Here is a 15,581-nt window from a genome sequence, read left to right as displayed (position 1 = left end):
TTTTGCCAGAAGAATGACCAAGGATACGTGTTTATTTGTTGTTTATTTTTTTGCAGGGTTATTGCATCAAACCAATTGTTTTAGAAAATCGGGAGAAGACTTATTCGGACATCTAACAGTTCGTGGTTGTGAACCGTGAGTAAAGAGTGATGCGACTCAATAGTAACCGAAAACAGAAGAAAAACAGTCTGGATAACAAAAGATGCGTCAAAATAATCGAATTTTCATGCAATTCAAAATATATAAGGTTCATCAAGTTTAATGTTAACCATCGAAAATTACAAACTTAAGAAAATTTGCCCAATTTTTGAAAAAGGGCGAAACACACCCAAAAAATCAAGTGATCTTAATAAAAATCACATCATCAGATTTAGCTTATGAGAGAACCCTACTGTAGAAGTTTCGGGCTCCTATGAACAAAAGTGTGGCATTTTGCATGTTTTGCCAGAAGAATGACCAAGGATACGTGTTTATTTGTTGTTTATTTTTTTGCAGGGTGATTGCATCAAACCAATTGTTCTAGAAAATCGGGAGAAGACTTATTCGGACATCTAACAGTTCGTGGTTGTGAACCGTGAGTAAAGAGTGATGCGACTCAATAGTAACCGAAAACAGAAGAAAAACAGTCTGGATAACAAAAGATGCGTCAAAATAATCGAATTTTCATGCAATTCAAAATATATAAGGTTCATCAAGTTTAATGTTAACCATCGAAAATTACAAACTTAAGAAAATTTGCCCAATTTTTGAAAAAGGGCGAAACACACCCAAAAAATCAAGTGATCTTAATAAAAATCACATCATCAGATTTAGCTTATGAGAAAACCCTACTGTAGAAGTTTCGGGCTCCTATGAACAAAAGTGTGGCATTTTGCATGTTTTGCCAGAAGAATGACCAAGGATACGTGTTTATTTGTTGTTTATTTTTTTGCAGGGTGATTGCATCAAACCAATTGTTTTAGAAAATCGGGAGAAGGCTTATTTGGGCAAAAATTAAAAGTTCTAGCGCCTTTTTAGGTAACCAAAGATATTAGAGGGCAACTAGGGCCCTGTTTATTTGAATGCGTGTATATTTGTTTGTTTGTTTTCCCCAGGGATGATCTTACCAAAACAGTGATCCTATACGATCCGAAGAGGGTTCATTTAGTCGGAAATCAAAAGTTCTAGTGTTTAAGTTCTTTTAAGGTCCTTTTTAAGTTCTTTTAGGTTCTTTTAAGGTGACCAAAAATATCTAAGGGCAGCTAGCCCCCCTTCCATCACCTTATCCCCTCAAAGTTACCTGATCAAAATTTAAAGATAGCCATTTTATCTAGCTAAGTCGAAAAATATAGTAACTATGTCCTTATGATGACTTGACCCGCCACAGTCCCCGAGGAAGGACTGCAAGCTATAAAGTTTTGCCCATTGTTTATAAAATATAGTATTGGTTATTGGGAAGTATACAGATATTTTTTGGGGGGTGGGGTATGGTTGGGGCGTTTCTATAGAAGATTTTTCGTGAAGGAAGGAAAATTTCCATGGAGGGGGAGCCAGATTTCCTGGGTTATTTGAAAAAAAGATTGGAAATTATATGAAAAAAACAAGTTTTTTAAGCTGAAAGTAAGGAGCAACATTAAAACCAAACGAACAGAAATTGTTTCGTATATGAGGGTGCTGCCCTCTCATCATTACCTCACTCTTTACGCTAAAATTTTTCTTAGAATTTGTATAAATGGTAAATTTTGAAAAGCTGCTGCATTTTGTCAGTTTAACAATTTAGTTATAAGCAATACAGCATTTGGTTGTTAATTAGCCCATAATCAAACGTTATACTCAGATGATAGCAAGATGGTCAATCTATATCTATTGATTATGTTACTTGAGTATTAAGATGTTACAACCTATTCATTGATTATATTATTGGAAATCGAAGGCAGGCAGGATCTGTAGAAGATACTAGGGTATATAGAAATGCTGTTATTGCTGTCAAAAGTAAAGATAACTATTTAGTAGTGTCTAGAGTTAGTCTACAGTAATTGTAAATCACAAAACATAATTTCAAGAAACATTTAGAGAATTGACTTATTTCAATCAAGCATTAAGATAAGTACCCATATTAAGCATATATCTTGCAGCATTGACTTTTAATGAACGAGTGCGCCACCTTGCGTAATGGCTTTCTCTGCAACTGAGAAGTTCAATGTAAGATATGATAATCAAACAGTTCGAGGTAACGAACTGTAAGTAAGGAGCGACCCGGCTCAATGGTAACCGAAACTCTAAGAAACGGAATTTTGATACCAATAGATACATCAAAAGAATCAGATTTTACTTCTGATTTCAAATATATAAGTCTCATCAAGTTTAATTTTACCTATCAAAAGTTACGCGCCTGAGAAAATTTGGCTGATTTTCGAAAAAGGGGGAAAGACCCCCTAAAAGTTATTGAACCTTAATGAAAATCAGACCATCATATTCAGCGTATCAGAGAACCCTACTGTAGAGGTTTCAAGCTCCTATCTACAAAAATGTGGAATTTTCCATTTTTTGCCAGAAGAAAGATCACGGATGCGTGTTTATTTATTTATTTTTTTTTTTCTTTTCCCCAGGGGTGATCGTATCGACCCAGTGGTCCTAGAATATCGTGGGAGGACTCATTGGAACGGACATTAAAAGTTCTAGTACCCTTTTTAATCGACCAAAAAAATAGAGGGCAACTAGGCCCCCTCCCACGCTCTTTTTTTCCCCAAAGTCACCCAATCAAAATTTTGAGATAGCCATTTTGTTCAGATAGCCATTTTTTTTTGAAAAAAAAAGAAACATTTAGAGAATTGACTTATTTCAATCAAGCATTAAGATAAGTACCCATATTAAGCATATATCTTGCAGCATTGACTTTTAATGAACGAGTGCGCCACCTTGCGTAATGGCTTTCTCTGCAACTGAGAAGTTCAATGTAAGATATGATAATCAAACAGTTCGAGGTAACGAACTGTAAGTAAGGAGCGACCCGGCTCAATGGTAACCAAAACTCTAAAAAACGGAATTTTGATACCAATAGATACATCAAAAGAATCTAATTTTAATTCTGATTTCAAATATATAAGTTTCATCAAGTTTAATTTTACCTATCAAAAGTTACGCGCCTGAGAAAATTTGGCTGATTTTCGAAAAAGGGGGGAAAGACCCCCTAAAAGTTATAGAACCTTAATGAAAATCACACGATCGTATTCCGCGTATGAGATATCCCTGTTGTAGAGGTTTTAAGCTCCTATCTACAAAAATGTAGAATTTTGCATTTTTTGCCTGAAGAAAGATCACGAATGCATGTTTATTTATTTATTTTTTTTTCTTTTCCCCAGGGGGGATCATATCAACCCAGTGGTCCTAGAATATCGTGGGAGGGCTCATTGGAACGGAAATTAAAAGTTCTAGTGCCCTTTTTAATTGACCAAAAAAATGGAGGGCAACTAGGCCCCCTCCCACGCTCATATTTTTCCCAAAGTCACCCAATCAAAATTTTGAGATAGCCATTTTGTTCAGATAGCCATTTTTTTTTGAAAAAAATAGCTATATGATTGGGTTCACCTTCTAGTCAATGCCTCGCTCTTTAAGCCAAAGATTTTTTAGTACTTTCATAAGATCTATTTATTCTAATTAACGGCCTTTGTGATTAAGGGGTCATTTTTAAAGAATTGGAACAAAATTCGAACTTTAGCTTAAAGAGCAAGGTATTGACTAGGGGGCAAATCCCCTAATATACCTATTAAAAATCTATGAATAAAGAAGTTCGTTACGTAAGTTAATTCGTAAGTTACGTATATTTATTACTAATAAAAACGTTCGTAAATAAAATTCAACAAGTTTCGAGAAAGCCGTTTAACCAAATAAAAGTAAAACTAATATGCAAATTTCGTTTTAATTATTCATGCATGGTGATTCAAAATCAAAACCTGCATTAATTAAAAAACGTTCACAAATGAAATATAAAAAAACAAGTTTTTTTTAACTGAAAGTAAGGAACGACGTTAAAACTTAAAACGAACAGAAATTATTCCGTATATAAAAGGGGCTGTCCCCTCCTCAATGCCTCGCTCTTTATGCTAAAGTTTAGCTTTCTCAAAACACAATTTTTTTAAACAATAGAATTTTATTTTAATTGCAAATTTTTTTAATTGACTTTAACGAAATTCACACCATCAGATTCAGCTTATCAACGAACATTATTAAAGAAGCTTCAAACTTCTATCTGCAAAAATGTGGAATTTTGCATTTTTTATTAACTTTAACAAAAAATTACACCATCACGTTCAGCTTATCAGAGAACCCTATTAAAGAAGTTACATGCTCCTATCTGCAAAATGGTGGAAATTTGCATTTTTTTTTCTCGAAGAAAGATCACGATGCGTGCCCTCCAAAAAATGGAGGGCAACTAGGCCCCTCCCACGCTCATTTATTTCTCAAAGTCACCCAATTACAATTTTGAGAAAGCCATTTTGTTCAGCATAGTCGAAAATCTAAAAAATATGTCTTTTAGGATGACTTAATCCCCCACAGTTCCCAGGGGAAGGGCTGCAAGTTATGAACTTTGCACATTGTTTACATATTGTAATGGTTATTGGGAAGTATACAGACATTTTCAGGAAGAATTTTTTTCTGGTGGGGGAGGGGCTAAAATAGGGGGTTACTCGGGAGAATCTTTCTGTGGAGGATTTTTCTTTGGGGTAAGGGATATTTCTATGAAGGGGCGCCGGATATCCTAGCATTATTTAAAAAGCGATCAGAAATTAAAGAAAAAACAAGTTTTTTCATCTGAAAGTAAGGAGCAATATTAAAAATTAAAACGAACAAAATTACTACGTATGTGAGGGGTTTACCCCCAAGTCAATACCTCGCTCTTTACGCTACAGTTTTTTTACTGCTTTCAAAAGAGCTATCTATTCTAATTAAACGGCCTTTGTGATTCAGAGGTTTGTGAATTAATTTTTTTTTAACTTTTAACATAAAGAGCGTGGTATTGACTAAGGGGAGAACCCCCTCATTTACGTAATAACAAAAACGTAAAAAAAAAAAAAAAAAAAAAAAAAAAAAAAAAAAAAAAAAACAAGCGATACGGCTCAATAGTAATCGAAACTTTTAAAAACGGAATTTTGATGTCAATAAATGTATCAAAAGAATAGGCTTATAATGCTGATTCTAAATATATAAATTTTACTAAGTTTAGTATTACTCATCAAAGGCTACGAACCTGAGAAAATTTACCTGATTTTTTAAAGAGGGAGGAAACATCCCCTACAAGTGAAAGAATTTTAATGAAAATCCCACTGTCAGATTCAGCGTATCAGAAAACCCTATGCCCCCACCCGTGACGCTGCTGATACGACCAAGGATGATTTCTACGGTGAGCTGCAGCAGCTGTCTTCTTCTGTTGCCACACGTGATTACTTGATTGTTGCTGGAGACTTCAACGCAAGGGTTGGTCCGTCTGACCAAACCACAAGACAAGTCCTGGGAAAATTTGGACAAGGTCACAGATGCGAGAAAGGGCAAAGGTTGGTAAACTACGCCTTGATGAACATCTTGTTGTCACCAATACCTTATTTCAGCACAAACCTAGCCACCTTTTAACTTGGCATTCAAATGACGGTGTCACTATGGCTCAAATAGACTTCATTCTCGTACGCCAGCGCTAAGCTCCGTACAGGACTCTCGCTCTTACAACGGCGCGGACACAGGCTACGTCTTGCAACTCAGAGAAAAAACAAGCCCAAGGCCGGATTCGACATTGGTAAGCTCCAAGACAAAGAAGTTCGACAGGCCCTCAATTTAGAACTGACTAACCGATTTGACGCCCTCAGTTCTGATGAAAACCCAACCCCCAAGAAGAGATGGGAGACCTTTAAAACAGTGATGACAGAGACTGCCGATGAGTTCCTAGGCCGAGCTAAAATCAAACGACAGCACTGGATTACTGCTAAGACCCTGTCAATAGTCGGTGAGCGAAGACAAAAGATGAGTGGCCCTAAAGAAGAAACAAAAGAGCTGCGCAGACAGGTAAAACGCTCTGTTCGTCTGGACCGCCACTAAATGTGGAAAGATGCTGCCGTTTCGTTAGAGAGAGCAGCATGCTCACATGATAACCGCAAGCTTTACCAGATCCTGAAAGAGTCTGTTGGTAAGAAAGCTGCTGTCTCAGAAATAGTCAAAGACAGATCAGGAAAAATCATCAGTTGTCAGAAGGAGCGCTTAGCAAGATGGAAGGATCACTTTGAGATCCTCCTAAACCCATCCCCATCATCCGCTCCTGATGCTTTCCCACCTGCCGTTTCAAAAGAACCCTACGATGTCGAGCTGGATACACCGACCAGAGCCGAAATACTAAAAGCGATCAAGACCCTGAAGAACCACAAAGCCCCAGGTGAAGACGGCCTCCCCCCGGAAGTGTACAAACAATGCTCTGAGGTCACTGCTGAACAGCTCCATGGCGTTCTCGAAGAAGTGTGGAGGACCAATTCTTTCCTAAAAGATTGGAAGACATCAGTCATTCTCCCTTTCTATAAGAAAGGAGATAAAACCGAATGCAAAAATTACCACGGAATAAGTCTTATAGACATTGCGGTCAAATATTTGGGATCATACTCTTGAACAGCTTCAAAGGGGCAAGGGAGGAAGAGGAAATCAATTCGGCTTTCTGCCAGGTAGAGGCTGTACTGATAATATCTTCGTTTTTCGCCTCATTATCCAGCAGTTTGAAAGGTACAATCTACTCCTGATCTTGATGCTCCTGGACTTCATTGCCGCCTTCGACTCTGTCACTCACCAGAAACTATGGAAGATCCTAGAGAATGACGGAATGCCACTGAGGTTTGTTGAACTGATGAAGGCATACTATGACGCGTCAGTGAGCCGAGTTTGAGTCTATGGTGAAGAAACTGAAGAATTCCTGGTTGATTTCGGAGTAAAACAAGGGTGCGTCCTCTCTCCGACTCTGTTCAATTATTGCGTCGATTGGGTGCTTGAAAATGCACTGTCGTCCTATCCAGGAGTTCAGATCGGACAGAATCTTTCACTGACTGACCTCGATTATGCGGTTGTTGTTGGCCTCCTGTCAGACCCCGTGGAAACTCAAAACATGCTTGACAACGTGGTGGCCTGGGCAGACCTGATCGACTTGAAAGTCAGCACAGAGAAAACAAAATTCATGGCTATTAACCACGACACAGGACCATTCACACTAACTGTCAATCAAGCTCAGCTGGAAAAAGTAAACTGTTTTACATACTTAGGCTCCCAAATATGTATTGACGGATCTTCCGACGCTGATATCCAACAGAGAATACAGACAGCACAGACAGTCTTTGCCTTCCTTCGGAAACCCTTATGGAATCGCCGCGAAGTCTGTGTCCGAACGAAAGTTCGAATCTACATGGTACTAGTCCGCATCGTTCTCCTTTACGGATGCGAAACATGGTCGGTAAAACTACAGCATGAGAATACACTGAAGGTGTTTGAGAATACCTTTCTGAGAAGAATTCTCAGAATACAGCTGCGTGACCGTATCTCCAGCGCGGATCTACGTCGAATGTGCAATATTCAGAGAGATGTGGCACTCGCTATTAAAGAACGCCGTTTGAAATGGTTGGGCCATGTATTACGGAAGCCGCCAGAATACCTGGCTCGCCAAATACTCCTAGTCGAGCCTATTAGCTCCTGGAAGAGACGCCAAGGAGGACAGAGGAAGAACTGGTGGAACCTGGCCAAATCAGACCTTGAACCTATTGGGGGATTCAGAAAGTTCGGACACAGATGGTCAACTCAGTGGCTCGCTTTTGCAGAGCAGCTGGCAGAAGATCGCTCAACATGGTCCAACAAGGTCTCCAAGATCATCGATGCCGGGCGAGGTGGAAACGCCTGATTCCCGCCACAAGTACAAGTACAAAGTACTTAAAAAGGGCAATATGACTTATAACTACCGTTTGAACACTCAATTAAGAGCATTCGCCTTTATCGGATTGTTTCCCTCTTTTCAGAAAATCAGGTAGCCTGCATTTTCCGTGGTTCTTAGTTTTTGATGGATACACTTAACTTAATGAATTTTGTATATTTGGAATTAACATGCAACATCAATTCTCTAATGCACTAATTGTTATCGAAACTCATTTTTTTAGAGTTTTTGAGTTTTTGTAGTTTTGGGTCCTAAATTACTATTTACTTACAGCTCATTATAGCGAACTATTGGATAGAAACTGAGCCTCAGTTAGTGATAAGGAAATATTAAACTGTGTTAAACCATCAAAAAGAGTGTGTCAAACCATGGAAACTTGGAGACTTTGCCAAATAAATATAGGAAGAAGTATGCGACAGCACGTAATCAAGTGATATAGTTGAACTTACCTTGACTTGAATGTCCTAGATAAAAGAACACTCATCAAGAAGATGAGTTGAGCGTTCTTGATAAATTTTTTTTTTAGAAAAATGAATGAGTTTTTGGAGGTTTTGAGAGTCTAAAGTGCAACAAATGGTTTGGAAATTCATGGTAAGGACACTAAGTCACTTAGACTAGCAATACGGGAAGGTAAAGAGGGGGTGATGGGAACGTGAATATAGATCAAATGGATAGGTTCAACTAGCTGGGTTCACTAGTAAAGACGGTGGATGAAGCGAAAATGCAAAAAGCTGAACAGCCAAGGCCCAGAGTACGTTTTCACAGTTGAAAAAAGTATTGAAGAATAGGGTGACAAGTCTGCGAAACAAATTATGTTATTAGAAGCTATGTTGATTGTATTTGTCAAGTTTTTGTCAAGGTTTTAGAAAATGGAAGAGGATTTGTTAGATATTTTTCAGAGTAATTGTCTTCAGTTAGTTTCGGGTATAAGTTTGGTTGACCGTTTTTCAAACAAGAAACTGTCCAAAAAATATGGCTCTATCTTGCTTTCTAGGGCTATAATTGGAAAAAGTTTGAGATGGCTCAAACATATTTTGAGAATTGGAGATTGAATATTGCTAAAGATCGTTCTTTTTTTTGCCACCAATCTAAATTAAAATAAAAAGAAGTTCGTCCCCAAATGGGGTGGGAAGAGGTCGTAGGGAAGGATTTAATAGAAATTGTAGCTTCTTGGGAGGGGGTCAAAAGTGAAACCTTGAGTAATTGAATAGATTGGGATGGAGGAGCAACATGTTCAACTGTGTTGGTCTCAGGCAGCTTGGTGCTACAGTGGGCTGTTAGTACTAATGGTAACTAGGAAGGGCATGCTGAACCACATAAAAACACACCATGGACATCCAGATTGCCAAAGAGCCAAACAAGAAATATCTCAAAAATGGCTAAGAGTATTAAACTGAAATTTTCAGGGTTTGTTGGGGAAAATGACGAACTAAATCCTCAAAGTGTTGCATAGTCTGCACATGTCAATGTCCACAGAAGATAATGTCACATGAACAGTGGCTCATGTTAATAAAATGAACCGCAGAAAGATATAGAAAAAAGTTTTTTACTCTATATTATTGAAATATGTTTTTCCAAGGGGCGATTGTATCGAACAAATATTCTTAGAAGATCGAAAGATGGAAAAAAGCCTTAGGTGGGAGAAATATATATTCTGTATTACAAAAATCAACTGAAACTTTGAAGGGTTTCCATGATTAAGAGAAAACCGGCTGACAGTTGGGAAAACTTTGATAGCTTTCACTAATTCCATCTTTCATGATTTGCATAATTGTTTGCGGAATTTTTGAAATCACAGGAAAGTATTAGCTAGAACAACTTATTAAGAAAACCTTGATGGTTCTGACGGACAGCGTAGCATCCATTTTTTACGCGTGGGATCCCAGATTCAAATCCTATAGCAGTCTAATATTTCGTACAAAATAAAATAGAAAAAGTTGATATTTGTGGGGTAGTGAAGAAGGGAGAACTTTGGAGCGGGCTTATACTGAAAAAAAAAACATGTCAAAATACCGTTAACATAGTAAAGAAGAAAAACAGGAATAATGTGTAATTGCAAAGGCATGGAGAGGACCAAGTTTTGATGTTTGGCGGGAATAGTGAATAATGGCTATAAATATGGGGCACGCTTGAGAGTATTGAGGACGTAGTCCAGATCTGTACGAGGCTCTGGTGTGGACGCTGTAAGACAGAGAGAGTAAAGCAGGGTGTGCATTGTTGGACAGACAGATACCCCGGGGACGGGTGCCTTCGGACACATAGAGACTACAGGAATGGGTGCCGTTCGACGGATGGAAACCCCAGGGGGTGCCGTCGGACGTATGCAGACCCTGGGGAGGGCGCTGTCAGATGTATTGAGACGTCAGGGGGAACGACGTCAGTAAATATTATTACTCTAGGGCAATAGATGGCAGCCATACAAAGTGATGTCTGGACGAATTTAAAACCTTGAGGGGGGGGGGGAGTCTCGAAGTATAGAAGACATACAACTAACTTCAAATCACTATCCAAAAGTTTTTTGTCTTGTCAGTTATCCTCTTATGGTAGAACCTTTTGGATATTTGTTTCATGGATCTGCATTTTACGATACCATTAAAACGAAAAGAAAATACCTGAACTATGGCACAAAGTGAAAATACTTTCTGATTGTGGGATTAAGAGTATTCCTTTTCCTTAGACCTCCCCTCGTCTCCTAGCTTGGTTAGGGTTTTAATGTAGCAAAAAAAATTTTGAACACTTTGAGAAATATGTTTTGATTTAAGTTAAAATAGGTTCCACAAGGAATTTTTACAACGAAAAAAGGGAACCTGTGACCCGTTTAGGGTAAACGATGATTACTCTTCGGCCCCCTCTGGATATGCCACTTTATTCAATTGGTCAAAATGATTCGCTGTGAATGCTGTTTGCTGTGTTACAGTTTTTGCAATTTCATTAAGATAGCTGGAAAATAAAATTTTCCAGAGGTAATTGTTTACTCATATTGTAGTTTATGACGCTCCTGTGTCCTCAGTAACTAACTTCCACCACATTTATTTGGCAATCGTTGCAGCATTCCAGTCTTCCGAGGCAACATAAAACTTCTGTGACACGTTTGCCATCTAAAAACGTTTTTCACAAAGTCACTTGTCCTCTCCACTAAGTCCTTCAAACAAGGAGATAGCCATCGCTAACAGAACTTCTTAATTTTTCTTTGTTAACCCGAAGTAAAATTCAATTAAAATTTCAGAAAAAAAGACAATTATGCAGTTCTGAAACATTGCGAGGATGGAAAGTTCACTTAGAGGATGTAATAGTCGTTTTTCATTTCTTCTTCTTTTTTTCTTTGACTGTCTAAATTTTTGATTCTATGTGTCATATAACTTTCATGAAAATGAAGGCAAACTAGCAAAAGGGAAAGAAAATTGAAGGAATAACGTAGGAATGTGTTAAAAAAAAGGGAATAAATTCATCTAATACATTACAAAGTTTTTCTTAAGACTGTAGGGAGGGATAATTTGCCATGTTAAGCAATCCGGGCGGTATTTCTAGGAAATAACAAAATAAAATCATGAAATTATTATTTTAAATTTGGAACTAAAAATTGATCTTACAGATAAAGAGAAAAGTAGCAAGAGGAGGGACAAGATTGACAAAAGGAGCAACTCCAGCTCCAGTTACCGCATATCTGTTCGCATTTTTAATTTCTAGGTCCAATTTTTCTATATGTGTATTAATTTTGTATTAAGAATCGTGGCTGCTTTTCTTATTTTCTCCTCTCTGTTTTTCACATTGTCGGTGATATTTCTTTTAATTCATAGTGACAATTTCTACTTTCTTGGCTCAATTTTTGTAAATTCCGGTGCAAAGTTTCTTTTTCGTCTGTGCAGAATGTTTTTTAATGTTGAACATTTTCTTGCAATTTCAGCTATACTTAGTGCTTTCTCGGTGACATTCCATGAAATTTTGGGTAACAAATTCTGCTATCTCGATCTCAATTTGGGCAATATCAGGAACACAATTTTTGGCCTTGGCAACGTTTGAATTGCTGGTAACCGATTTTTTTTTTTCATAAAAAGCTAAAGTCTGAAGTTACCATTTCTGGACCAAAAAAATGAAATATGGGATGAAAAAAAATAATTAAAATAAAATAGTAAGAAAAGCAGCAATCTTTACTACATTTTATACAATCTTGGTGACATTTTAAGCATTCTTGGCATTTGGTTTCCTGTTCCCAATCCAAAGGGACCGCCACAAACGCTTCATTTGTCAAGGTCAACGGAGTAGTATTGACCTAATAGATGACAGTGTTTCCAATGTTGCTTTTTATAAATTAAACATAAAGAACACAAGTTTTTTCAGCTCCAAGTACGGAGCAACGTTAAAACTTAGAAATAAAAAAAAAATTTCTGAATATGAACGGAGATACCTCCTTCTCTACCCCTCACCCGTTAAGCTAATTTATTTCTTTCGTTTTTAAAAGCTTCATATTCAAATTCAACCACCTTTGTATATCAGAAGTTGCTCTTAAGAAATCGGAACAAAAAGTCAAACTTAAGGCGTAATGAGTGAAAGGTTGAGGAGGGGGAAGCCTCCTCATATACAGAATAATTTCTATTAGTTTTATGTTTTAATGTTGCTCCTCACTTTCCGTTCAAAAAAACTTGTTCGTTATTTAACTATTGATCTTTTTTTTCAAATCGCGTCAGTAAATCCTCCCCTACCATGAAAAATGTCCCCAGAAAATACTCTACCACGGGAGATTCCTCCCAAAAAAAAAATCTCCTCTCCATCCACCACCCCCCCCCCCGAAAAGTTCTGCCTAAAAAAGTCCCTCCCTAATGAAATTCTCCACGGACAATTGCCCCCCAAAATTCTCCCCACATGTAAAATTAAGCAGCCAAAGAGAAAGCAAGACAAATAAAAATACTTCTGTATATTTGTGTATAATTTTATTTGGCCAAAAAATGCTTCGACTAGCAAATTATCAAAAATAAGACTGAAAAATTCTCTAAAACCATTAAATAGAATAGCGTGATCGGTAAATGAAAAGTAGTAAAAATATAGTGGATAAGAACTTACATGTCACATCGAGTCTAAGAGAATCTTCTATAACAGCACCGGGAATTATTGGGTTTATGGCTCGACAAGTCAGCATTTTACCGTTGTCATAAGGCGATGGATATAAGACTACAGTTGAAACCGATAGTTTTTCAGTATCTGAAACCTAATAATTACATTAAAAAATATCTTGAACTTCTTAAGAATTTTTACCTATTAATGTTTCCTTACATTTATACATGTTAATATAATGTACAATGCTTTATAATTATTCATCGGCTGTTACAGAGGAGGGCTGGGGGATCTTTGTGTAGGTGGAGAGAGTGTGCTCGAAGCTTCTTTAATAATAGTACTTTTTTAATAACAGTACTACCACGAAACGCGACTGATAAAGGCGTACACGACAATTTTTCCTGTGAATCAAGAGGGATCATACACCAGTTCCGAAATACCACCAAAACCCCTTCAACAACATTAATTCTATATTCATTGGGAGTCTTCATGTGGAATCTTTCCAATTAAAACTAACCCACTGATGTATCTCTAGAGATAAAATTGGAATCCCTGTACTATATTTGTCCATATATATTCTTCTAAAAAATAGGAAGTCAGAGGTACAATCGGTGACCACCTGATCAATCAATCCATCAGAAGTAGCCCTCCCAGAAAGTAAGAAAACATGGGCCTAAAACAGTTTTTTGAGTTTTTTAAAACAGTATCATATTTCTAAATTTTCATTTAAATGAATCCTCTTCAGTTCTATATCTGCTAGCTTTATCAAACAGTTCGTGGTAAAGAACTGTAAGTCAGGAGTGACGCAGATCAATAGTAACCGAAACTCTAAAAAATGGAATTTTGATACCAATAGATGTATCAAAGAATTGGCTTATTATGCTGATTCCAAATGTATAAGATTCATTAAGTTTAGACTTACCAATCAAAGGCTCTGAGAAAAATTTGCTTCATTTTCAAGAAAGGGTGGAAACACCCTTAACAGTAAAAGAATCTCACTGAAAATCACACGGTCAGATTCAGCGTGTCAGAAATTCCTACTGTAGAGGTTTGAAGCTCCTATCTGGAAAACTTTGGAATTTTGTATTTTTTTGCCAAAAGAAAATCACGGATAAAAGCTTATTTTTATTTTTCCCCAGGGGTGATTGTATCGAACGAGTGGTTCTAAAATATACGGAGTAGGGTCATTCGAACGGATATTTTAAAGTTCTATTGCTCTTTTCAAGTTACCAAAATATTGGAGGGCAACTAGGCCCTCTCTCACGCCCCTTTTTTCCAAAAGATTGTCTGATGAAATGTGTACACAGCCATTTTGTTCGAAATAGTAGAACGGTCCAAGAGGGAGCCGGGGAGGTTCTGAGGGCAGAACTTTTCATTATAAATTTTACACTAGGGGAATATGCCAGAATTCCTACATGTAATTCTTTTTATTTTTATTACTTTCTCTTTGCCGACTCAGATTTACTCGTGGAGACGTTAAGAGTAATTGTCGGGGTAAATTTTTACTGGGATTAAATTGTCTAGAAGATCTTTCCGTGGGGGAGGTGGGTTCTGTGGAGGTAGGGCCAGATTTACCGGTATTATTTATAAAACATTCATAAATTAAATAAAAGAAACAAGTGTTTTCAAACTTGTTTAACATAAAAACATAAAAAAAGACAGAAATTATTACTTATATGAGGAGGGTTGCATCTTCCTCAATACCTCACTCCTTACACCAAAGTTTGAATTTTGTCCCAATTTTATAAGAACGACTCCTGAAACACAAGGGTTGTTTAATTAGAATAATAAAACGTTTTTTTAAGTGCTATAAAAATGATGCGTGAAGAGTGAGGTATTGAGGAGGGGGCAACCCCCCTCATACCAATACATAATAATTTCTGTTCAATTTGAGTCTCAATGTTGCTCCTTATTTTCATTTAAAAAAAAACTTTGTAAGGATTCAAAAAGTTAACCGGGGAAAGAAGGAAAATTATTTAGTAAATAATCATGATCAATCAATATTGAATAGCTAAAAATCTTCTTTTTTTACCTCTCTATACAACTTTGTGTGTAGAATGGAAGGAGTAAATTAAGTCTCGGATTCTACAAAAATTGCTAAGTAATACCCAAAGACTGGAAGCCAGCTTAATATTAAACTCCCACAACTGGTAAAAATAAAAACTCATTACCTGATAAAATGTTTCCAAAACTTGATCTGCTCCGGTCCACCAGCTAATATTCGGTGCAGGATAAGATCCTTTTACCATACAAGATATATTGTACCCTTTGTTTGCTTGAAAGGAGGTAACGTTTGCTTCAACTTTTATTTCCAATGGGCTAACTGAAAAATATTGTTTACCATTTAAATATACCTATCATAAAGATGAAGTGGAATGATAAAGAGAGAAATGGAGGGAGCGAAAGAGAGACAGAAATATAGTGAGGAACAAAGTGAGAGTTCATTTTTCTTGGTTAGTGAAATGGTCATAGTAGTAACTAATAAAGGATAATCATGTTGAACATCCCAGCATTTCTTCCTTTTAATACAATTTGTTTTAAAACCTAAATATTTCTAATAGCTTAAATGAAAAACTGAACAAAATATGTAGGGAGTCTTTCCTATTTA

The 15,581-nt window shown here is 37.0% G+C and overlaps 1 protein-coding gene across 1 annotated transcript in view; it reads right to left on the bottom strand.

The window, feature by feature from the left end:
* Positions 1-15,581, bottom strand: part of LOC148950172 (hemicentin-1-like) — a 235,199-nt gene that overhangs the window by 141,018 nt on the left and 78,600 nt on the right. The window contains exons 6-7 of the mRNA XM_089091489.1: positions 15,145-15,296; positions 12,983-13,127 (exon numbers count right to left, since the gene is read on the bottom strand). Of these exons, the coding sequence (XP_088947615.1) occupies positions 12,983-13,127; positions 15,145-15,296 (297 nt within the window). The remainder of the gene's footprint in view (positions 1-12,982; positions 13,128-15,144; positions 15,297-15,581) is intronic.

The sequence above is a fragment of the Artemia sp. Qi Xiang Cuo genome, chromosome 7 (assembly GCF_049724085.1).
Source record: "Artemia sp. Qi Xiang Cuo chromosome 7, ASM4972408v1, whole genome shotgun sequence".
Lineage (NCBI taxonomy): Eukaryota > Metazoa > Arthropoda > Branchiopoda > Anostraca > Artemiidae > Artemia > Artemia sp. Qi Xiang Cuo.
This window is presented reverse-complemented; position numbering and strand designations above follow the sequence as displayed.